The sequence below is a fragment of the Mesoplodon mirus genome (genome assembly GCF_964341445.2).
Source record: "Mesoplodon mirus genome assembly, chromosome: 5".
NCBI classification, from domain to species: domain Eukaryota; kingdom Metazoa; phylum Chordata; class Mammalia; order Artiodactyla; family Ziphiidae; genus Mesoplodon; species Mesoplodon mirus.
In genome coordinates this window covers 131,612,774-131,635,658 of record NC_138980.1, presented here as the reverse complement: position 1 = coordinate 131,635,658, position 22,885 = coordinate 131,612,774, and the positions used below count along the sequence as shown (strand labels likewise).

General features: G+C 39.0%; 1 protein-coding gene across 6 annotated transcripts in view; it reads left to right on the top strand.

Annotated features, from left to right (window-relative positions):
- The window catches only part of SREK1 (splicing regulatory glutamic acid and lysine rich protein 1), a 54,660-nt gene extending 50,554 nt beyond the window's left edge, over nt 1-4,106 (top strand). For all 6 annotated transcript variants that reach the window (XM_082622330.1, XM_082622331.1, XM_082622329.1 and 3 more), the window contains one exon: nt 341-4,106. In XM_082622330.1, the coding sequence (XP_082478456.1) occupies nt 341-490 (150 nt within the window). In that variant the 3' untranslated portion in view covers nt 491-4,106. The remainder of the gene's footprint in view (nt 1-340) is intronic.
- Nucleotides 4,107-22,885: the final 18,779 nt, after the last annotated feature.

Here is a 22,885-nt window from a genome sequence, read left to right as displayed (position 1 = left end):
TCCAGATTACAAATCTATCCTGACATCTCTGGGAACTATTTTACTTTCAGCCGATCAGTTCCACCTTTCAAGTCAGTCAGCAACGTTTGTTGAATTCTTCCCAAGAGTTTCTATTTACCTATTTTGTTCTAACTTAATCTCCATAGATTGTCCTATCTTTTATTAGAAGTACAAAGGGCATATTGATACATGTTCGTATATACTATTTATATGAAAATGTAATGGGAGATAATACCCAGTTTGACTAATTCACAAAAGATAAAGTTTTAGCCAGAACTAGATGTAATAGCAGACAACTCTTGAGAAAAATATTAAATGTATACCTAAATATTCATTGTAGGAGAAGGAGCACAATAAAGAACCAGATTCAAGTGTGGGAAAAGAAGTAGATGACAAGGATGCACAAAGGACTGAGGAAAACAAAGTACAGCAAAATGGGAATTGTCAACCAAATGAAGAAAACCTCTCTACCAAAACAGAAGCAGTATAGGACCTACAAATGCACCTCTAAACACACGCTGGAATGGAATCCAAAGCTTTTAATTCTCTCAACAAGATGTTAAACAGTGAAGAAATCCAGTAGAGCATAAAGATATGAGCTAACAGCTTTTTTAGTTGTTAGGTGACTTTGTGGCCATCTTGTTACTGAGTAAGAAAATAAAGCATGGACATCGTGAAAATAACAGGTGTTACCCAAACTCCTCATCTTCTAAAAGCTGTGCATTTCCATGGTGGCTGACACACTTGTCATGTGGTTTGTTAAGTGTTTGCGAAGAACCATTAAAATAAATGGGACATTAAAGATCTAAATTTGTACTATCCATTAAAGACTGGAGATAAGCATTGGAGGCTCTTTTAAAAAATGCTAGTAACTGATTTTGTATTGTTTTACTTTTTTTTTTAATTTCAGTATATTACAGATTGATGATTTGCTTGAAATTGGTGCAAATATATACACACCCTTGTAAGTGCGGAGTATGTAAGAAGTTTTAACATTGACTTCACAGGATTTACAGTGATTGTGTTAAATTCTCACTATTGTGTTTTCTTTTGCTCACTGTTTAGGACAGCAGTTTTTCTTTAAAATAGTTTTACAGATTAAAGTTGCTTAAATAAGTGGATTAAAAACCAACTGACAATGCATGCTACTGTTCTTTTTCAAAAGGAAGAACAACTGTGTTGAATACTAATAATATATTAGTATTCAGTGTTCAGAATCATTGGGTCTCCCCACAAAGTAAGCATTTCTTTTTGAACTCTCTTGACACTTCCAAGCTTATTATGAACAGTATCGCAGTGTGTGTTGTCAGTTGTAGGTGGCAAAGGTGCCATTTATAATAAGAAAACTGGGTTTTCAAAATGGGCTATGGGAGCACAAGCTGAAGCTTTAGTGCCTTCTACAATGTGGTATACTGTTTTCTAGAATTTTATATGGACTAGTCATTCTCAATTCATATGGAATTTAGATGGATATTCCATTCCCTCCCATAGAGAAGTGTGAAAGTGGTATGTCAGAAGAGCTTCTTACTTGGTTCACTTAATATGAGAGGGAAGTCTGTTTTCAAGAATGACTTTAGAGCTTAAAACAGCAATGCAGTTTTGGGACCATCAGTTTCATACTGTGATAATTGAAAATGAAGCAGCATGTTCTTATTTTACTTAAAGCAAAACGCTTTAGTTGTCTACATTGGATGGCCTTAATTATTACCTCTCAATCATCTTCTCATAAATGATGTGCAGAAATTGTACTTAAAGGAGAACATATGAGTTTGTCTTATGTGTAAGGATATGTTTACTTAAGCTTAAAATATAGGTCATCCGACATTGTTAGGCACACTTTTTGCAGAAAGTATGCAAGTAGTAAAATGACAACATTGCTAATATTTTCCCCCAGACCACAACTCATAGTTTCAGAACTCTTTTCATTGTTGTATTTCCAAAAGTTATACCTTTTAATTAGCATGTTATTAAAAAAATCAAGTATAATTAGTTTAATGCAGTCTAATACAATCAAATTACTCAGTTGCCTTACCTCATGGGAAGAGTTACTTATAGATTTAAAAAGCTGAGTAACACATCAGTTACTTGGTTTCAACTTGAGTTTTCTTTTAATGTTAATACTATTGAAATTTAAGTATTTGGTGAAGAATGGAAAGAATTGCCCTTATTGCAAGTAATGAAGCCTGGTTTGATTATGAAGCTGCTTAATTACTCCTCATGTGTTCAGAATTACTGTGTTTTTTTTTCCTTTTTTTCACTGTGTACATTAAAATTTTTGAAAATGCTTTACTATGTAAAGTATAGATGGTCATTTTAATCATTCAACCACATACGGTTGGCTGGTAAACAGCTTATTTTGATATAAGAATGCTTGGGTGTATATGGAAAGATTGTGAAGGAGTGTGTGTGTCTTGCATCAAAGCTTCTTATTTATGATATGTAAGTAGAATAGAGCAAATGTTGTTTGAATCTTTATTTTTAGTGCTATTTCTCTAATAAAGCTAAGTATTTTAGAGGAAAGTATTTGTTCATGCATTTCAAAACAGCATCTTAGGTTTGTCCTGTTCTTGTTTTAGCTGGCATAGAAAGTGTTTTGATATGGAGAGTGCATGTTTGTGTGGTGTCTAAAGCCATCATTTAAAGTTTGAGTATTTTCTTGTACTCTGGACTCTATTAAATGTTTTTTATGTTGGTAATTAACATAGTTATTTGGTTCCTGCTGCCAGTTATTTTTCTTGATGAGGTTTATTCATCTTTAAAACAACCATACTAATCTTGACAGACACTGATTTATAAAAATTGGGCATGAATAGGAATACAAGAGGTCCGGAGAAAGTGAAATCATTTTCTTAAACAGGCTTATGGAAGCAAAGCTTTCTAGGGTCTAGAGGTACTGGAGGGAAGGAGGGAGTGTGTGAGTGTGTGTGTGTGTTGTGTGTGAGACAGAGAGAGAGAGAGAGAGCTTTTTGTTCACTTTTAAGAGCTGATATGTTTTCATTTATTTTTTTCTTGTAAGGTATTTTTTTATTTCTTTAAAACGGTCTTTTTCATCCCAGGTAGATATTGTCAGGAAAACTTGAGGTAAGGCCAAGAAGACAACCATTTTACACTTAATACCTTCTGTAAATTATCTTTTTCATCTTGATTATATAGCGAGTACATTCTGTTCCTTAAATTGTAGTTGCTATTCATCATTCTGGACAAATTCTCTTGGTCCTCTTGTTCTTGCTTTTCAGCAGTGTGCACTTAACTGGTAATAAAAGATAGTCCTTCATAAGCTAGCCAGTTTCATGTGAGGAAACAAGTATAAAACCCTTAACTTCCACAGCTATCTCCTTATTATTTTCCATTGAATCTAATTAACTTATAGTTACGAACACACTAGTCAGCTTGTGATTTTTCTGTTTAGAATCTTTTTTTCCAAGGGGTTCAGTATATGCTATGTTGATCTTCAGAAGTATCATAGAGACTTAAATTTTGACATGCCTCAATTAAAAGTAAAAACCGGCATTTAGAATCAATTTTTTTTTTTTTTTTGGTCAAAATAATTTCTTTTGTGGTATTAGTCATCTTCAGGATTCTCGTTCATTCCTATATATAGGTTGCTACCTTTGAAATTAAGGAAAAAAAAACCTTGAGCCAAATCTGGTCTCAACTGAAGATATTCAAATTTAAGGATTATAATATATACTAACGGCTTTTAAAAGTTTTTTTAAAACCTATTTGAAATAGTATGATTTGATTTAAATCTTTAGTAGTTAATTAGCAGTTAAAATGAATTCTTTTTGAGGGATGCATTAAGTAACACTTCAGTGGGACATTTCTTATATTTTCACTGAAAGATATCTGGTTTTAACTGGGTAAGTTATGAAGTAGAGCTGTTTCCACAAAGTAATTATGTTCCTTATGTGTTTTAAATATTTTTTTAAAAAATTTCACTACCTATATACTTAGATGTTCTCATGTTTATTTACTATTGTAATAGTCATTTAAAATTAAATTGTTTATTTTCAAATTTCAGAAGTTAGTGCTCTCAAAGGGCTAAATGATATTTCTGGAAGCAGGAGTCGAGCATAAATGTAATAAAATAATCTTTTAAAATAAAATTCACTTCCCTACTTAAACTTGGGTTTGTGGGTGAATTTGTTTTTCTTAAATACAATTTTATTGGTGATTCTGCCAAAGAGTGGTACATTATTTTAAAAATAAAAGCTAAAGCTGAAGCTAGGTTGGATTTAGTAACTAATAACTAGATTTCTTTCTATTCCATTTAAGGTACTTTTACAGTTTCTAGCAATTAATTTATTACAGTTGTTAGTTTATATATAATACATTTCTTAACATACTGTTCTTAAAAGCAGATTTTTAGCCTGTCGCCTGATTTTTAAATTTACTTTGTATCTAGCTAACATTTTAATTTTGAGAATTGCCAACTTTTGTAAAGCTTCACAAATTTTACCATTAAGATTTATTTTCCAAGGATTGGAGTAGAATAATAGTTCTCTCCATTCTTGATTAACTTTTATTTGCTAGATAGATAATTTCTTAACTGTATATGTAAGTTCAAACTCATGAAATTCATGCTGAATTAGAGTTGAAGAGATTGAGTTCCACCAGTTTAAGGTTACTGGTAGGCAAAATACTGTTAGGAAACACGCTACAGAATTCTCTGATTTCCACAGAAGGCTACATTTGGGTGTACTGTGTAGTTGTATAGGTAGTTCAATTTAATAGTTAAATATTACTCTCCATCTTAATTAGGTTAATACCGTAGTGCTATTCTTTACATAATGCAATGGATTATCAAGGGAAGGGTTCAAAATGTAAACAAAAAGGTGCTATAGGTGGTGTATATTATGTGAGTAGGACTACTTCCATATGGTACTAGTAAACATCAGATGCTGCTGCTATTGTGTTGCTATATTTTTAATAAAATGAAAATCTTAAAATCTTTCCACTGTTGAGTAGTAATTTCACCAAATTCTAAGACATGTATTTGCATATTTACAGCTTATTTTTATAACTGAAAGGTTTGGTAACAGCCTCTTTAGGGTTCAAAATTACCACCAAAATAGAGGTTTTTCATCATTGGGCGTACTTCATGTTGTGGCAATAACTCTAGTCAGAGCCTTGCATCTCCAGCATTCTGTAGTGTTCCAGTAAGTGATAGCAGCCCTTTAAATCTCCCTTTTGTTTTCAGAATCAACTTCTTACTATGGTATTTGCACGATGAAAATTGCCACTACTTGTCTTTTAACAGCAAGTGGAATGCCTTCTCCAGTATATCAAAAGTATAACTCTCCATTTGGTGAATGAGCTGTGTATTTGGGGTGGTCATTTAAGTGAGACAGCCTATTCGAAGTGTCTCAAAAAAAACAACATTGGCTATCAGATATGTAAATTTAGAACCCTGTATGACCTGGTGGTTTAGCTGGTGCAGAGATGGTGAGGCTGTACACACTGATTTCTCTATGTAGGCCCCCTGTTTTAGCTGCCTTCTGTGGTTAAACCATGAGCCATTTTGGTTTCCGGATGAGTTGGGGGTGAGAGAGGAGAGATCCTTGCCAATAATGAGTTTGAACTTCTCCAGGTGTGACCTCCACAGGACTTCCTAAAGGAATGCCAGATTGGAGTGGCAGTCACATTTGACAGTAGACTTCCAGACAAAATGTCTCATGTTGTACTATTTTTGTTATGAATGATTTCCAAATAGTAATTAAGGAGTATAATTAGAGTACATTTAGTTTTTATAATGATGATTTTCTTACCTTGGGAAAAATAAGATTCACTGAAAAATAAAGTCTCTTAAAAAGTATGCCACTCTGGGACTTCCCTGGTGGCGCAGTGGTTGAGGGTCCGCCTGCCGATGCAGGGGACGTGGGTTCGTGCCCCGGTCTAGGAAGATACCACATGCCGCGGAGCAGCTGGGACCGTGAGCCATGGCCGCTGAGCCTGCGCGTCCAGAGCCTGTGCTCCGCAACGGGAGAGGCCACAACAGTGAGAGGCCCGCGTACTGCAAAAAAAAAAAAAAAAAAGTATGCCACTCTGTTTAATGTAGTAATAGCCACAGTATGAAAATCAGAGGTGGTAAATGGAATCAGTTATACAGGCATGACTTCTAGTACTGTTTTTCCTTCTACTGAGCTCCAGTCCTTCTGATTAGTGTAGCACCTGACACAAAGAAGTCACTGATTATTAGCTATTACATTACTGGATATCTTACTAGCACCATTTATCCTGTTCCAAACAAAACATTCAATTTCCCATACCAGGTCTATCTATGCCTCTGCTCCTTATTGTTTTTCGCCAGAGCTGACATCTTTTCACTTCAGGCTTTTTTCCAAATTCTATTCAACATAAACTTGTTACTTGATTAATTTCCTTTCCATTGGTCTGTAATTTTGGAATGTCTTTCTTGTTTTAGTATACAGGTCATGCTGGCCTGAGAGAATGAGTTGGACATTGTTCCCTGTTGAATTTTCTGAAGAAATTTGTGTCATGTTCACTGTTTCTTTCAGAAATATTAGGTAGACTTCCCCAGGAAAACCAACCTGAGCCTGGAATTTCCTTTTCACGATACAAACTCAACATTAAAAATAGATTTAGGGCTATTATTCTTGAGTGAGTTTTGGTGTCCTTTGTCTTCTAAGGAATGTGTCCGTTTTATCTAAGTTGTTGAATTTGTCAACAAAGTTGTTTATGACATTCTCTTATTTCAATATATGTGAGCTCTATAGTGATAGCCTCTCTCATTCCTAATATTGTTAACTTAACGTCTTTCTCTCTTTATCCTGATGAGTTTGGGTAGAGATTTATCAGCTTTATTTTCTCCAGTAATCAGATTTTGTTTTCATCAGATTTTCTCTTTGTTTCTGCTTTTTACTTCACTGATTTCTACTCATTTCTTTCTTCTGCTTATTTCCACTTAGTTTGCTCTTTTTTTTTTTTCTTCTTAGTTTAAAGTGTGAGCTGGCATCACTGACTTGAGACTTTTTTTTTTAACCATTTAAAAATTGAAGTACAGTTTACAATGCACTAGTTTCAGACATACAGCAGAGTGATTCATTATATATATATAAACATATCTTTTTTAGATTCTTTTCCATTTAGGTTATTACAAGACATTGAGAGACCTTCTTCCCTAATAGAGGTATTTTAGTGCTATAAACTTCCCTCTATGCATTGCTTTTGCTGCATTCCAACAAATTTTGATAGGTTGTGTCTTCATTTTCATTCAGTTCAAGACACTTCATGATTTTCCATTTGGCATTGTCTTTGATCCACAGGTTGTTTTAAATGTGTGTTACTTGGTATCCAAATATTTGGGAATTTCCAAGATCTTTGTTACTGATTTCTAACTTAATTCCATTGTGGTTAGGAAATAGTTCATATGGTTTGATTCCTTTTAAATTGTCTAAAACTTGCTTTATGGCCCACAAATGATACAGCTTCATAAATGTTCCATGTGCACTTGAGAAGAATGTATCTTCTGGCAGTTGTTTGGTGAAAAGCTATAATGCCAATTAGGTCATGTTTGTTGATGGGGGTGTTCAAGTCTTCTATATTCTTACTGATTCTCTGTCTGCCATTGCCTGTCATCACTCATTATCTGTCAATTAATTAGTAAGAGGTCTTGGAATCCCCAACTAGATTGTGGATATGTTTATTTCTCATTTCAGTTCTATCTGGCTCTTATGTATTTTGAAGCTGTTATTAGGCTCATAAATGGGGTTGTTATGTTCTCATATTGACCTTTTTATCATTATTAATATTACTCTTTTTATTCCTGGTAATATTCTTTGCTTTGAAATATTTTTCTTATATTAATGCTAGCAGTCTAGTTTAAAAAAAAACCCATTAGCATGGTGTTATCTTTCTTCATCCTTTCACTGTTTTTATATTTAAAGAGTACTTCTTGTGGACCTCATGTAGTTTGGTCTTGCTTTTTTAAAATCCAGTCTGACGACCTCCGCTTTAGTTGGGAATGTTTAGACCAGTTACATTGAATGTGGTTATGGATTTCACTGGGTTTAAATCTGTCATCTTGCTGTTTATCCTCTGTTTTTGTTTGTATTTTCCTCTTGATCCGCCTTCTTTTGGACTCAGTACTGATTATTCCATTTCATCATCTCTGTTGGCTTATTAGCTATAATTCTTTAATTTTTGAGTGGCTTTAGGGTTTACTCTGTGTGTATTTTCACTTATCACAGTGTATGTGTAAGTTAATATACCATTTCATGTATAGTATAAGAACTTTGCAATAATATTCTTTCATTTTCCCACTCTCAGGTTTGTGCTGTTTTTGTCATGCATTTTACTTAAAACGTGTCAAAATGTCCACAATATGGTGTAACTTTTTTTTCTTTAAACAGTCAATTTTAAAGAGATTTTAAAGAAGAAGAAAAAAATCTCTTCTGTTTCCCTACAGATTTACAGTTTATGGTGCTTTTCATTCCTTTGTGTATATTCATATTTCTTTTTTAAATTTTTTGGCTGCTTTGGGTCTTTGTTGCTGCGCATGGGCTTTGTATAGTTGTGGTGAGCAGGGGCTACTCTTTGTTGCAGTGCCCGGGCTTCTCATTGTGGTGGTTTCTCTTGTTGTGGAACACAGGCTGTGCGTTTGTGGGCTTCAGTAGTTGCAGCACGCGGGCTCAGTAGTTGTGGCCTGTGGGCTTAGTTGCTCTGCGGCATGTGGGACCTTCCTGGATCAGGGATCAAACCCGTGTCCCCTGCATTGGCAGGTGGATTCTTAACAACTGTACCACCAGGGAAGTCCTCATACTTCTACTTGGTACTATTTTCATTCTGACTGAAGGCATCCTTTAACATTTCTAATAGTTCAGGCCTGTCAGTGGTGGAATCTTTCACCTTTTGCATGCTGAATTTTATTTCAACTTAATATTTTAAAGATATTTTTGCTGGATATAGACTTCTATGTTGACTTTTTTTTTTTCCTAGTGCTTTAAAAATGTGGCTCCACTGTCCTTTGGTTTACTTTGTTTCCATCAAGATGCCTGCTATCATTCTGATCATTGTTCCAACAATATACAGAATGCAGACTTTCTCTTGTGGCCACTCTCAAGATTTTCTCTTCATTCACTGGTTTTAATCCATTTGATTATGATGTGCCTTGGTGTTGTTTTATTTTTGTTTTATGTGCTTCTGTTTCCTTGAGCTTCTTGGGCCTGTGTATTTTGAGTTTCTTTTAAATTTGGAAAATTTCCAACCATTATTTCTTCAAATATGTTTTCTTTCTCTTCGACACTTTATAGTCTTCAATTACATTTATATTGCCACTTGGAGTCCCACCGCTCACTGACTTATGCTGTGTTCATTTTTTCAACCTTCTTTGTTTCATGTTGGATAGTTCTATTGCTATATCTGAGTTTATTAATATTTTCTTCTGTAGAATCTAATCTGTTCATCTTATCCAGTGTATCTTTTTTAAAAAGGTCTAAGATGTTTTGCAAATCTAGGAGTTCAATTTAAGTCATTTTTGTATCCTCCATGTCTATTTTACATGTTAAAATGTAAATGTAATTCAAGCATATAAAATATAACTTGTGAATATTAACTTTTTTTGGTTCTGAATGTTTTTGGTTCTGAATATCCTATTGATATTCTTTAGCTTTGTTCTGAGATGCTTTTAAGTTACTTAGGAACTGTTTGTAAGGATCAGATTAGCCATTTATCTAGGGCTAATTTACCCTACTACTGAAGTGATACTCTTCTGTGTACTTGATGCTCTATGAATTATGCTCTACTCCAACCCCCATCCTGGCCCATGGGAACACCAACAGTTTACAATCTGTTTAAGCTTTGGGGATTTTCCCCTTTGATCCTTTCTGGTGTTGATTCCTGAGCCTCCGGTAGGTTCTTCCCATGCATATGCTGACCATTACTCAACTGAAGACACAAACATCCCAGTGTGCAGATCTTCAGAGCTTTTCCTCTGTGCAGCTCTTTAATCCATACTCTGCTCTTGTGATCTGCGGCTATCTTGTCCTCAGTGGGCTCCCAGCATCTCCTCAACTCAGACCACTGGGTTTTGCCTTGGTTTCCCCTTATTTTGCTTCAGCCTGTAGACTTCCCTCAGGCAGTAAGCTGGGGGAAATCATAGGGCTCACCTCATTTGTTGATCAGAGACCACCGGCCTGATCTGATTGTTGTCTGATGTCCAATATCTGAAAACCATGGTTATGTATATTTGTTTTTCTCGTGTTTCAAGTGAGATGGTAAACACATTTCTGTTATTCCATCTTGGCCAAAAGTGGACGTCTGCTGTAATAGTTTTCAACCTACATTTTTTGGCTACATACTTTTTGCTGATAATCTATATTATATTACTCTACACACACACAAACACACACACACACACACACAGAGAGGAATGACCAGAGTCTTAGGACTGGTGCAAGTGATGGCTCCTGAAGCTTAAACTTTATTATTGCTCCCCCCAGATACACTGGAAATACAGCTACACGTGGAACAACTCCTACAGAACACCTACTGAACGCTGGCAGAAGACCTCAGACTTCCCAAAAGGCAAGAAACTCCCCCACGTACCTGGGTAGGGCAAAGCGGAGAGATTCCCGCACAGAGGATCGGTGCCAACCGGCACTCACCAGCCCGAGAGGCTTGTCTGCTTGCCCGCGGGGGCGTGCGGCGCTGGGAGCTGAGGCTCGGGCTTCGGTCAGAGCGCAGGGAGAGGACTGGGGCTGGCGACGAGAACTCAGCCTGAAGGGGGCTAATGCACCACAGCTAGCCGGGAGGGAGTCCGGGAAAACTCTGGAGCTGCCGAAGAGGCAAGAGACTTTTTCTTCCCTCTTGGTTTCCTGGTGTGCGAGGAGAGGGGATTAAGAGCGCTGCTTAAAGGAGCTCCACAGACGGGCGCGAGCCACGGCTGAAAGCGCAGAGGCCAGAGACGGGCGTGGGACGCTGGGGCTGCTGCTGCCGCCGCCAAGAGGCCTGTGTGCGAGCGCAGGTCACTGTCCACGGCCCCTTTCTGGGGAGCCTGTGCAGCCCGTCACTGCCGGGGTCCCGGGATCCAGGGACGGCTTCCCTGGGAGAACGGACGGTGTGCCTCAGGCTGGTGCAACGTCATGCCGGCCTCTGCTGCTGCAGGTTCGCCCCGCACTCCGTGCCCCTCCCTCCCCCCCAGCCTGAGTGAGCCAGAGTCCCCGAAGCGGCTGCTCCTTTCACCCTGTCCTGTCTGAGCGAAGAACAGACGCCCTCCGGCGACCTACATGCAGAGGCGGGGCCAAATCCAAAGCTGAGACCTGGGAGCTGTGAGAACAAAGAAGAGAAAGGGAAATCTCTCCCAGCAGCCTCAGAAGCAGCGGATTGAAGCTCCACAGTCAACTTGATGTACCGTGCATCTGTGGAATACATGAATAGACAATGAATCATCCCAAATTGAGGAGCCAGGAGTCAGTGCTGTGCCTCTGAGGTGGGAGAGCCAACTTCAGGACACTGGTCCACAAGAGACCTCCCAGCTCCACATAATATCAAACGGCGAAAATCTTCCAGAGATCTCCATCTCAACACCAGCACCCAGCTTCACTCAACAACCAGCAAGCTACAGTGCTGGACACCCTATGCCAAACAACTAGCAAGACAGGAACACAATGCCACCCATTAGCACAGAGGCTGCCTAAAATCATAAAAAGTCCACAGACACCCCAAAACACACCACCAGACGTGGACCTGCCCACCAGAAAGACAAGATCCAGCCCCATCCACCAGAACACAGGCACTAGTCCCCTCCACCAGGAAGCCTACACAACCCACTAGGGACAGACACCAAAAGCAACGGGAACTACGAACCTGCAGCCTGCAAAAAGGAGACCCCAAACACAGTAACATAAGCAAAATGAGAAGACAGAAAAACACACAGCAGGAGAAGGAGCAAGATAAAAACCCACCAGACCTAACAAATGAAGAGGAAATAGGCAGTCTACCTGACAAAGAATTCAGAATAATGATAGTAAAGATGATCCAAGATTCTATTTCCAAGATCCAAAATCTTGGAAATAGAATAGACAAAATGCAAGAAATAGTTAACAAGGACCTAGAAGAACTAAAGATGAATCAAGCATCGATTAAAAACACAATAAATTAAATGAAAAATACTCTAGATGGGATCAATAGCAGAATAACTGAGGTAGAAGAACGGATAAGTGAGGTGGAAGATAAAATAGTGGAAATAACTGCTGCAGAGCAAAATAAAAAAGAATGAAAAGAACAGAGGACAGTCTCAGAGACCTCTGGGACAACATTAAACGCACCAACATTCGAATTATAGGGGTTCCAGAAGAAGAAGAGAAAAAGAAAGGGACTGAGAAAATATTTGAAGAGATTATAGTTGAAAACTTCCCTAATATGGGAAAGGAAATAGTTAATCAAGTCCAGGAGGCACAGAGAGTCCCATACAGAATAAATCCAAGGAGAAATACGCCAAGACACATATTAATCAAACTGTCAAAATTAAACACAAAGAGATCATATTGAAAGCAGCAAGGGAAAAACAACAGGTAACACACAAGGGAATCCCCATCAGGATAACAGCTGATCTCTCAGCAGAAACTCTACAAGCCAGAAGGGAGTGGCAGGACATAATTAAAGTGATGAAGGAGAAAAACCTGCAACCAAGTTTACTCTACCCAGCAAGGATCTCATTCAGATTTGATGGAGAAATTAAAACGTTTACAGACAAGCAAAAGCTGAGAGAATTCAGCACCACCAAATCAGCTTTACAACAAATGCTAAAGGAACTTCTCTAGGCAAGAAACACAGCAGAAGGAAAATACCTACAATAACGAACCCAAAACAATTAAGAAAATGGGAATAGGAACATACATATCGATAATTACCTTAAATGTAAATGGACTAAATGCTCCCACCAAAAGACACAGATTGGCTGAATGGATACAAAAACAAGACCCATATATATGCTGTCTACAAGAGACCAACTTCAGAGCTAGAGACACATACAGACTGAAAGTAAGGGATGGAAAAAGATATTCCATGCAAATGGAAATCAAAAGAAAGCTGGAGTAGCAATTCTCATATCAGACAAAATAGACTTTAAAATAAAGACTACTAGAAGAGACAAAGAAGGACACTACATAATGATCAAGGGATCGATCCAAGAAGAAGATATAACAATTGTAAATATTTATGCACCCAACATAGGAGCACCTCAATACATAAGGCAAATACTAACAGCCATAAAAGGGGAAATCGACAGTAACACACTCATAGTAGGGGACTTTAACACCCCACTTTCACCAATGGACAGATCATCCAAAATGAAAAGAAATAAGGAAACACAAGCTTTAAATGATACATTAAACAAGATGGACTTAATTGATATTTATAGGACATTCTATCCAAAAACAACAGAATACACATTCTTCTCAAGTGCTCATGGAACATTCTCCAGGATAGATCATATCTTGGGTCACAAATCAAGCCTTGGTAAATTTAAGAAAATTGAAATTGTATCAAGTATCTTTTCTGACCACAATGCTATGAGACTAGATATCAATTACAAGAAAAGAGCTGTAAAAAATACAAACACATGGAGGCTAAACAATACACTACTTAATAACAAAGTGATCACTGAAGAAATCAAAAAGGAAATTAAAAAATACCTAGAAACAAATGACAATGGAGACACGATGACCCAAAACCTATGGGATGCAGCAAAAGCAGTTCTAAGGGGGAAGTTTATAGCAATACAATCCTACCTTAAGAAACAGGAAACATCTCGAATAAACAACCTAACCTTGCACCTAAAGCAATTAGAGAAAGAAGAACGAAAACATCCCAGAGTTAGCAGAAGGAAAGAAATCATAAAGATCAGATCAGAAATAAGTGAAAAAGAAATGAAGGAAATGATAGCAAAGATCAATAAAACTAAAAGCTGGTTCTTTGAGAACATAAACAAAATTGATAAACCATTAGCCAGACTCATCAAGAAAAAAAGGGAGAAGACTCAAATCAATAGAATTAGAAATGAAAAAGGAGAAGTAACAACTGACACTGCAGAAATACAAAAGATCATGAGAGATTACTACAAGCAACTCTATGCCAATAAAATGGACAACCTGGAAGAAATGGACAAATTCTTAGAAATACACAACCTGCCAAGACTGAATCAGGAAGAAATAGAAAATATGAACAGACCAATCACAAGCACTGAAATTGAAACTGTGATAAAAAATCTTCCAACAAACAAAAGCCCAGGACCAGATGGCTTCACAGGTGAATTCTATCAAGCATTTAGAGAAGAGCTAACACCTATCCTTCTCAAACTCTTCCAAAATATAGCAGAGGGAGGAACACTCCCAAACTCATTCTACGAGGCCACCATCACCTTGATACCCAAACCAGACAAAGATGTCACAAAAAAAGAAAACTACAGGCCAATATCACTGATGAACATAGATGCAAAAATCCTCAACAAAATACTAGCAAACAGAATCCAACAGCACATTAAAAGGATCATACACCATGATCAAGTGGGGTTTATTCCAGGAATGCAGGGATTCTTCAATATACGCAAATCAATCAATGTGATACACCATATTAACAAATTGAAGGAGAAAAACCATATGATCATCTCAACAGATGCAGAGAAAGCTTTCGACAAAATTCAACACCCATTTATGATAAAAACCCTGAAGAAAGTAGGCATAGAGGGAACTTTCCTCAACATAATAAAGGCCATATATGACAAACCCACAGCCAGCATCGTCCTCAATGGTGAAAAACTGAAAGCATTTCCACTAAGATCAGGAACAAGACAAGGTTGCCCACTCTCACCACTCTTATTCAACATAGTTTTGGAAGTTTTAGCCACAGCAATCAGAGAAGAAAAGGAAATAAAAGGAATCCAAATCGGAAAAGAAGAAGTAAAGCTGTCACTGTTTGCAGATGACATGATACTATACATAGAGAATCCTAAAGATGCTACCAGAAAACTACTAGAGCTAATCAATGAATTTGGTAAAGTAGCAGGATACAAAATTAATGCACAGAAATCTCTGGCATTCCTATATACTAATGATGAAAAATCTGAAAGTGAAATCAAGGAAACACTCCCATTTACCATTGCAACAAAAAGAATAAAATATCTAGGAATAAACCTACCTAAGGAGACAAAAGACCTGTATGCAGAAAATTATAAGACACTGATGAAGGAAATTAAAGATGATACAAATAGATGGAGAGATGTACCATGTTCTTGGATTGGAAGAATCAACATTGTGAAAATGACTCTACTACCCAAAGCAATCTACAGATTCAATGCAATCCCTACCAAACTACCACTGGCATTTTTCACAGAACTAGAACAAAGAATTTCACAATTTGTATGGAAACACAAAAGATCCCGAATAGCCAAAGCAATCTTGAGAACGAAAAATGGAGCTGGAGGAATCAGGCTCCCTGACTTCAGACTATACTACAAAGCTACAGTAATCAAGACAGTATGGTACTGGCACAAAAACAGAAAGATAGATCAATGGAACAGGATAGAAAGCCCAGAGATAAACCCACGCACATATGGTCAACTTATCTTTGATAAAGGAGGCAGGAATGTACAGTGGAGAAAGGACAGTCTCTTCAATAAATGGTGCTGGGAAAACTGGACATGGACATGTAAAAGTATGAGATTAGATTACTCCCTAATACCATACACAAAAATAAGCTCAAAATGGATTAAAGACCTAAATGTAAGGCCAGACACTATCAAACTCTTAGAGGAAAACATAGGCAGAACACTCTATGACATAAATCACAGCAAGATCCTTTTGGACCCACCTCCTAGAGAAATGGAAATAAAGACAAAAATAAACACATGGGACCTAATGAAACTTCAAAGCTTTTGCACAGCAAAGGAAACCATAAACAAGACCAAAAGACAACCCTCAGAATGGGAGAAAATATTTGCAAATGAAGCAACTGACAAAGGATTAATCTCCAAAATTTATAAGCAGCTCATGCAGCTCAATAACAAAAAAACAAACAACCCAATCCAAAATTGGGCAGAAGACCTAAATAGACATTTCTCCACAGAAGATATACAGACTGCCAACAAACACATGAAAGGATGCTCAACATCTTTACTCATTAGAGAAATGTAAATCAAAACTACAATGAGATATCATCTCACACCAGTCAGAATGGCCATCATCAAGAAATCTAGAAACAATAAATGCTGGAGAGGGTGTGGAGAAAAGGGAACCCTCTTGCACTGCTGGTGGGAATGTGAATTGGTACAGCCACTATGGAGAACGGTATGGAGGTTCCTTAAAAAACTACAAATAGAACTACCATATGACCCAGCAATCCCACTACTGGGCATATAACCTGAGAAAACCATAATTCAAAAAGAGTCATGTACCAAAATGTTCATAGCAGCCCTATTTACAAGAGCCCGGAGATGGAAACAACCTAAGTGTCCATCATCGGATGAATGGATAAAGAAGATGTGGCACATATATACAATGGAATATTACTCAGCCATAAAAAGAAATGAAATTGAGCTATTTGTAATGAGGTGGATAGACCTAGAGTCTGTCATACAGAGTGAAGTAAGTCAGAAAGAGAAAGACAAATACTGTATGCTGAAACATATATATGGAATTTAAGAAAAAAAATATCATGAAGAGCCTAGGGGTAAGACAGGAATAAAGACACAGACCTACTAGAGAATGGACTTGAGGATATGGGGATGGGGAAGGGTAAGCTGTGACAAAGCGAAAGAGCGGCATGGACATATATACACTACCAAACGTAAGGTAGATAGCTAGGGGGAAGCAGCCGCATAGCACAGGGAGATCAGCTCAGTGCTTTGTGACCGCCTGGAGGGGTGGGATAGGGAGGGTGGGAGGGAGACGCAAAAGGGAGGGGATATGGGAACATATGTATATGTATAACTGATTCACTTTGTTATAAAAAATAATAAATTAAAAAAACCTTTATTATCTTCATGGTAAATCCATCTTTGGGTCTTACTTAAGAAAAGAGGAAGGACAAGGTTTAGCAGGATGGAGGCTTCGGTCCAGCCTGATCAGACTCTTGCCAAGTGCAATATGGCCAATGACAACCAATGAAGGAGGTAGTGTTTACAAGGACTGATTTCTTTTTTTTTTTTTTTTTGCGGTATGCGGGCCTCTCACTGTTGTGGCCTCTCCCGTTGCGGAGCACAGGCTCCGGATGCGCAGGCCCAGCGGCCATGGCTCACGGGCCCAGCCGCTCCGCGGCATATGGGATCCTCCCACACCGGGGCACGAACCCGTATCCCCTGCATCGGCAGGCGGACTCTCAACCACTGCGCCACCAGGGAGGCCCAAAGGACTGATTTCTTGATAGATTATAAAAACTCATTTGCTTAAAGATTCAGGGAAGCCACTCAGCCGGTAACTTGGATCCAATGGATCCACCTCTAGATCAGGCAGCCTGGTCTCAGGAGCCCTCCATCCAACAGGTTACCCACCTGCATGGGTGAAGTCTCACTGTACAGTACCACACAAGCTGAATCTGTGTTGCATACTCTTATCTTTGTTGTCCTAACTTCAAGCTCCTACTAATTACATGGTGTGAGAGCAAGCTAATATCAGAAATTTGAAGAGGTTAAACTAAGATACACCCTAGTCAGGAGAATGTGATTCTAGGACAAATCACAAAACTAACAATTTAAACTAAACATCTTAACTAAACCACAGCTAGCAGCTTAGATTGCTGCCAGGTGTAGAGTAGGGTAATATAAGGACAACTAGAATTTGGAAATTATTTAGCTAGTCTGTTGCTCCCTGGGTCCATGGGCATGTAGGCTGTTCATCAGTTCTTAAGAGCAGTGATGATAAACAGTAATAAATTAATAGCAATAATAAAAGTATTCTCTTTGTTTTCTCTGAAATAAAGGAACCTGGCAGCTTTTCAAAGAAAGTATGAAATCCAGGGAGGTGGGAGCAGGGCAGCTGTGAGCCTCTGGTGCCTTGGTGAGGGTTAAGAAAAGATGCTTCCTCTGGGTGATGCAACTGCATGGCTGCTTGGCTTGGCAGATGGAGTTCAGTTTGAATTTCAGGCTCCCTTGTCTCCTGGACTGGGCATCTTTGTGCAATAAACACACTACACAGTTGTCTGTGGGGCACCGGTAGCAGGAGGCAGCTTCAATAATCTGCCCCCTCCAGCCCCAGCCTCTGGCCGACCTGTTTGGCACGGGGAGGGACTGAGAGTTGAGTGAGACGTTTATTGGCTTAAAAAAGGATGAAAGCCTAACCATGAGATCGTGAGCCAATATACACACGCTGCAGAGGAAGGAGAATAAAATGTCTCTGGACAAGGCTATTTTAGAGCCTGGAAGGATTTTGGAAACGATTTAGTTCTTGCCTTCCTGCTCTTTTAACAGTTGAAGAATCCCAGGGTTCAAAGGGGAAGTCAGTAGCCCCAGGTCTCACCACTACTAAGTAATAGAGTCTGAACAAGGCTTGAATGCTGTGATTCCATGCTGTGTTCCTTCCATGACCCACTGCCCGACCATGAGCCATTTCCTTTCAATATTTAACTACCATTTTTATAAATTAAAATTTGGGTAGATTTTTTTCCTTCCAGTGCTGCTTACAATCCATCTTGAAAATACCGATAAAAATATGACTTCTATTATTCAATAATTACAGGACTTCCAAGCATCATCATTTATAGTACTTGAAAAAATACAATTTTCATTTCCATGGAATCATGGCTTCTGGCAGTAATAATTTCATTACTCTTGATGAACCAACCAAGACATCCACATTAATGTAATTTGTGTTCAAAGATGTCCTAAAAGGCCAATGTAACTTCATTATCAGTACATGACTTTAAAAAGTATTTTATCTAGGAAAACAAATAATGAGCACATCTTCTAACATTAATATGATTTTCTTTTCTTCCAGGTCAGGCGGCAAAAGTTTAATGAGCAATTTAATTGCTTGATGAATCAAGTATGTCTCATTTTTGGCTCCAAGCGTTGGGGTAACATTGATTCAGATGAACTATTAGAGTTTTGATTAGGGTATTTTACCTTTAAGGAATAAAACCTAACTTAGGTACATCTCCAGGTCCTCCAAATCCTATATTGTACCTAACTTCACTCTCTTATTAATTACTTATCATAATATCCACAAACTTTAGAGATAGATTTCATTTTAGAAATTCTTTATTATCATATTCTCATTTTACTCAAGTGGCGGATAACAGGGCTGCTCTAACAAAGTACCACAAACGGGGTGGCTTAAAACAATAGAAATTCATTCTCTCACAGTTCTGGAGGCTAGACGTCTGAAATCAAGGGTTTGGCAGAGCTGTGCCCTCTGAAATCTCTGCGGAGAATCTGTTCCATGCCTATCTTTTAGCTCTGGTGCTGCTGGCAATCTTTGGTGTTCCTTGGCTCATAGAAATCAGTCAGTCTCTGCCTCCATTGTCCCATGACATTCTCCCTGTATGTATCCCTGTGTCTCTCCTATTTTTTTTTAAACTTTTTATTTTATATTGGAACATAGTTGATTAACAGCATTGTGATAGTTTCAGGTGTACAGCAAAGTGATTCTGTTATACATGTAACTATTCTTTTTCAAATTCTTTTCCCATTTAGCTTGTTACATAATACTGAGCAGAGTTCCCTGTGTTATACGGTAGGTCCTTGTTGGTTATCTGTTTTAAATATAGCAGTGTGTACATGTCAATCCCAAACTCCCTAACTATCCCTTCCCCCCACCCTTCCCCCCTGGTAACCATAAGTTCGTTTTCTAAGTCTGTGAGTCTGTTTCTGTTTTGTAAATAAGTTTATTTGTATCATTTCTTTTTAGATTCCACATATAAGCCATATCATACAATACTTCTCTTTCTCTGACTTACTTCACTCCTATTCTTACAAGGACATCAGTTATACTGGATTAAGGGCCCTTCCTATTCCAGTATGACCTCATCATAGCTAATTACATCTGCAACAACCCTATTTCTAACTGAGGTCATGTTCACAGGTACCAGGGGTTAGGACTTGAACATATCTTTTTGGGGACACAATTCTACCCACCACAGCATGCAGCCCTACTACTTCTATGAACACCAAAACACTTCAGGCATTCATTAATTACCGCACCATTTTGGGGAGCTTTTTGAGTTAGGTGTAAGTGGGGTGCGGGGAATCATCATTTACACAAACCATTCTTGTCCTCTCAGAGCTTGAGATGATGATAAGCAATTCAACTAATAGGTATTCATTAGAAAAAATGACTATGTGTAGAACATGCTTTACATAGTGTGGTCAGAAGAGGCCTTTCTGAGGTTGTGATATTTATACTGAGACTTGAAGGATGACAATGAGCCAGGCATGAGAAAGATAAGGAGAAGAATGTTCCAGGTGGAGGGAATAGCAAATACTCCGAGGTGGGAAAAGAGCTCAACACTTACCAGGGACTGAAGGGAAAAAGAGGGGAAGGTGATAGAAGATGAAATCATAGAGGTGGCAGGAGCCATGACCTGATGGGTTATAAGTTGCTTCCAAACTTGTCTGACTACAACCCTACAGCTAAGAAATACGGGTCCAGAGATGCATATATACACACCTGGATGGAGAAAACAGAAGATAGTGGGCAGTAGTTAGGTTTCAGTTACAGTTTGGAGGTACCATCTCACGATGCTAAGGTATCACATGTGGGAGGGTGAAGGAACGATGCTCAGCATTTTGGCTCGAGCAGTTGGGTTAAAGGCAGTGCTGGTAAGTGCAATGGTGAAGCCTGGGGAAGGAAAAGGATTTTGATGGAGTGGAGGGGCTGAAAAGAGACAGTTTAGTGTTTGACATGTTCAATTTCAGACACCTATAAGTCATGCAAGTGGATGTGTCTCCTAGTGGATACGTCTCTAAAGCTCAGAGACAAGAGGGGGCAGGGTAACCTGAGACGAAGTGAGAGAGTGGCATGGACATATATACACTACCAAATGTAAAATCGATAGCTAGTGGGAAGCAGCTGCATAGCACAGGGAGATCAGCTCGGTTCTTTGTGTCCACCTAGAGGGGTGGGATAGGGAGGGTGGCAGGGACATGCAAGAGGGAGGGGATATGGGGATATATGTATACATATAGCTGATTCACTTTGTTATACAGCAGAAACTAACACAAAAATGTAAAGCAATTATACTCCAATAACGATGTTAAAAAAATTAAAAAAAAAAAAAGAAAGCTGCTAAATGCAAGCCAATATCTTCCTTTGGGAAGAGCCATCAAAGGCAATTCTGAATATCCTGGACTCTAGCCTTATTTACTTCAAGTACCTGATGGAACCATACGATTTTTGCATATTTATTTAAAAGCCAACAGTAATAAAGTAGATCACAGTCATTGTTCCTGTTTGGCAGGTCTCCACTGAGTTACCATTAGAGAGGGAAGTGCATACAGTAACTGAGTCCTTGCTTGGGTATTTAACAAAACTCGGATCCACTGGGTCGGAAGAGGGGCTGTAGGTGGGAAGGAGGTGGAATGAGGTGTACGGGGAAGGAGGTGGGAATGTGATTTTAACACACTTCCCTGGTGACTCTTATGCACACTAGAATTTGAGAACAATTTCTGTATGCTAGAAAGAGGGTTGTTATTCATATTAGATCACCAAAACCAGAATTTACTCAATCGCCTGTTACCGCTAAGTGAGGCTGACGCGCGGAGCATGTTCCAGGGCAAGCAGATCTTACTGAGGAAAAGGACTGCCTCTGCTCTTTCAACTATGAGTCTTTCAACCATGAGTTTCTAAAATGTTTTGAACGATGAGAAATTGGCACAAATGAATCTCAGGGTATAGTAATATACAGAAAGAAGATATAGTAATAACAAATTACATTTTTGACCTAAAAACAGAGCTTATTTAAGAGAAATCTGTTCATAAAATAGTTTTTTGAAATGTGTGAATTAGCCATTAAGGGTTTTGTTTTGTGAAGGCAGACGTGTGTGTGTGTGTGTGTGTGTGTGTGTGTGCGTGCGTGTATTTTGCTAAGGTTTTCTGGAAGACAGGCAATCCTGCCTCCGCCTGAGCCACCAATGTGTCCCACTGGCTCCCTGACACCTCCTCAGGGCTGTCCTCCGCAGCCGCGGCGGCTGAACATGTTGGGGACTGCACCACCCTAGGGGGTGCCACTCACAGGCCAGTCAGCAATCTTCTGGCAGAGGTCAGGAAGGTGTCTTGAGGAAGGGTGCCCTTTTCTGGGTCTCGTGAAGGGTCTGTATGGGCCGGCGGTGCCGCCCGATGGACCTCTGCCACCAGAGCCTCAGAGCCACTTCCCTGCAACGACAGCCTTGGTCTCGGTGAAGCAGGAACTCAGAGAAACTTCTTTATTGGGGTTTGGCAGGCTCTCTGCGGGGACTTGGCTCAAATCCGCAGTCTGTGTGTACCCCCTGCTTTCTGGTGACTTCGGTGAACCTCTGACCTTCCTCCTCAAGGTTGCCTGGAATCAGCTTCTCCGCCTAAGTGTGCAGCCTCAGTTTGGCCCTGTACTAGCCAATTCAGTAGCCTTGTCCTTGTCCCCATTTCGTTCAAGAAAGTCCAATTACACTCATGGTTTTGTGAGTTCAGAAATGCTACTAAAGGTCTGAGGAGTGGGGATTCCCTGGCGGTCCAGTGGTTAGAACTCAGTACTTTCATTGCCAGGGCACGGGTTCAATCCCTGGTTGGGGAACTAAGATCCCACAAACTGCATGGCACGGCCCCCCAAAAAAGATCGAAGGAGTTGTAGTTCCACATACTGGTACCATGACCGTTTAGTACCGCACTGGTTTCCCCTCCCATCTGGCTCCACTGTAGCCCAGAAGTCCACAACCCTGACATTTGACCCTTCCTCTGCTGCA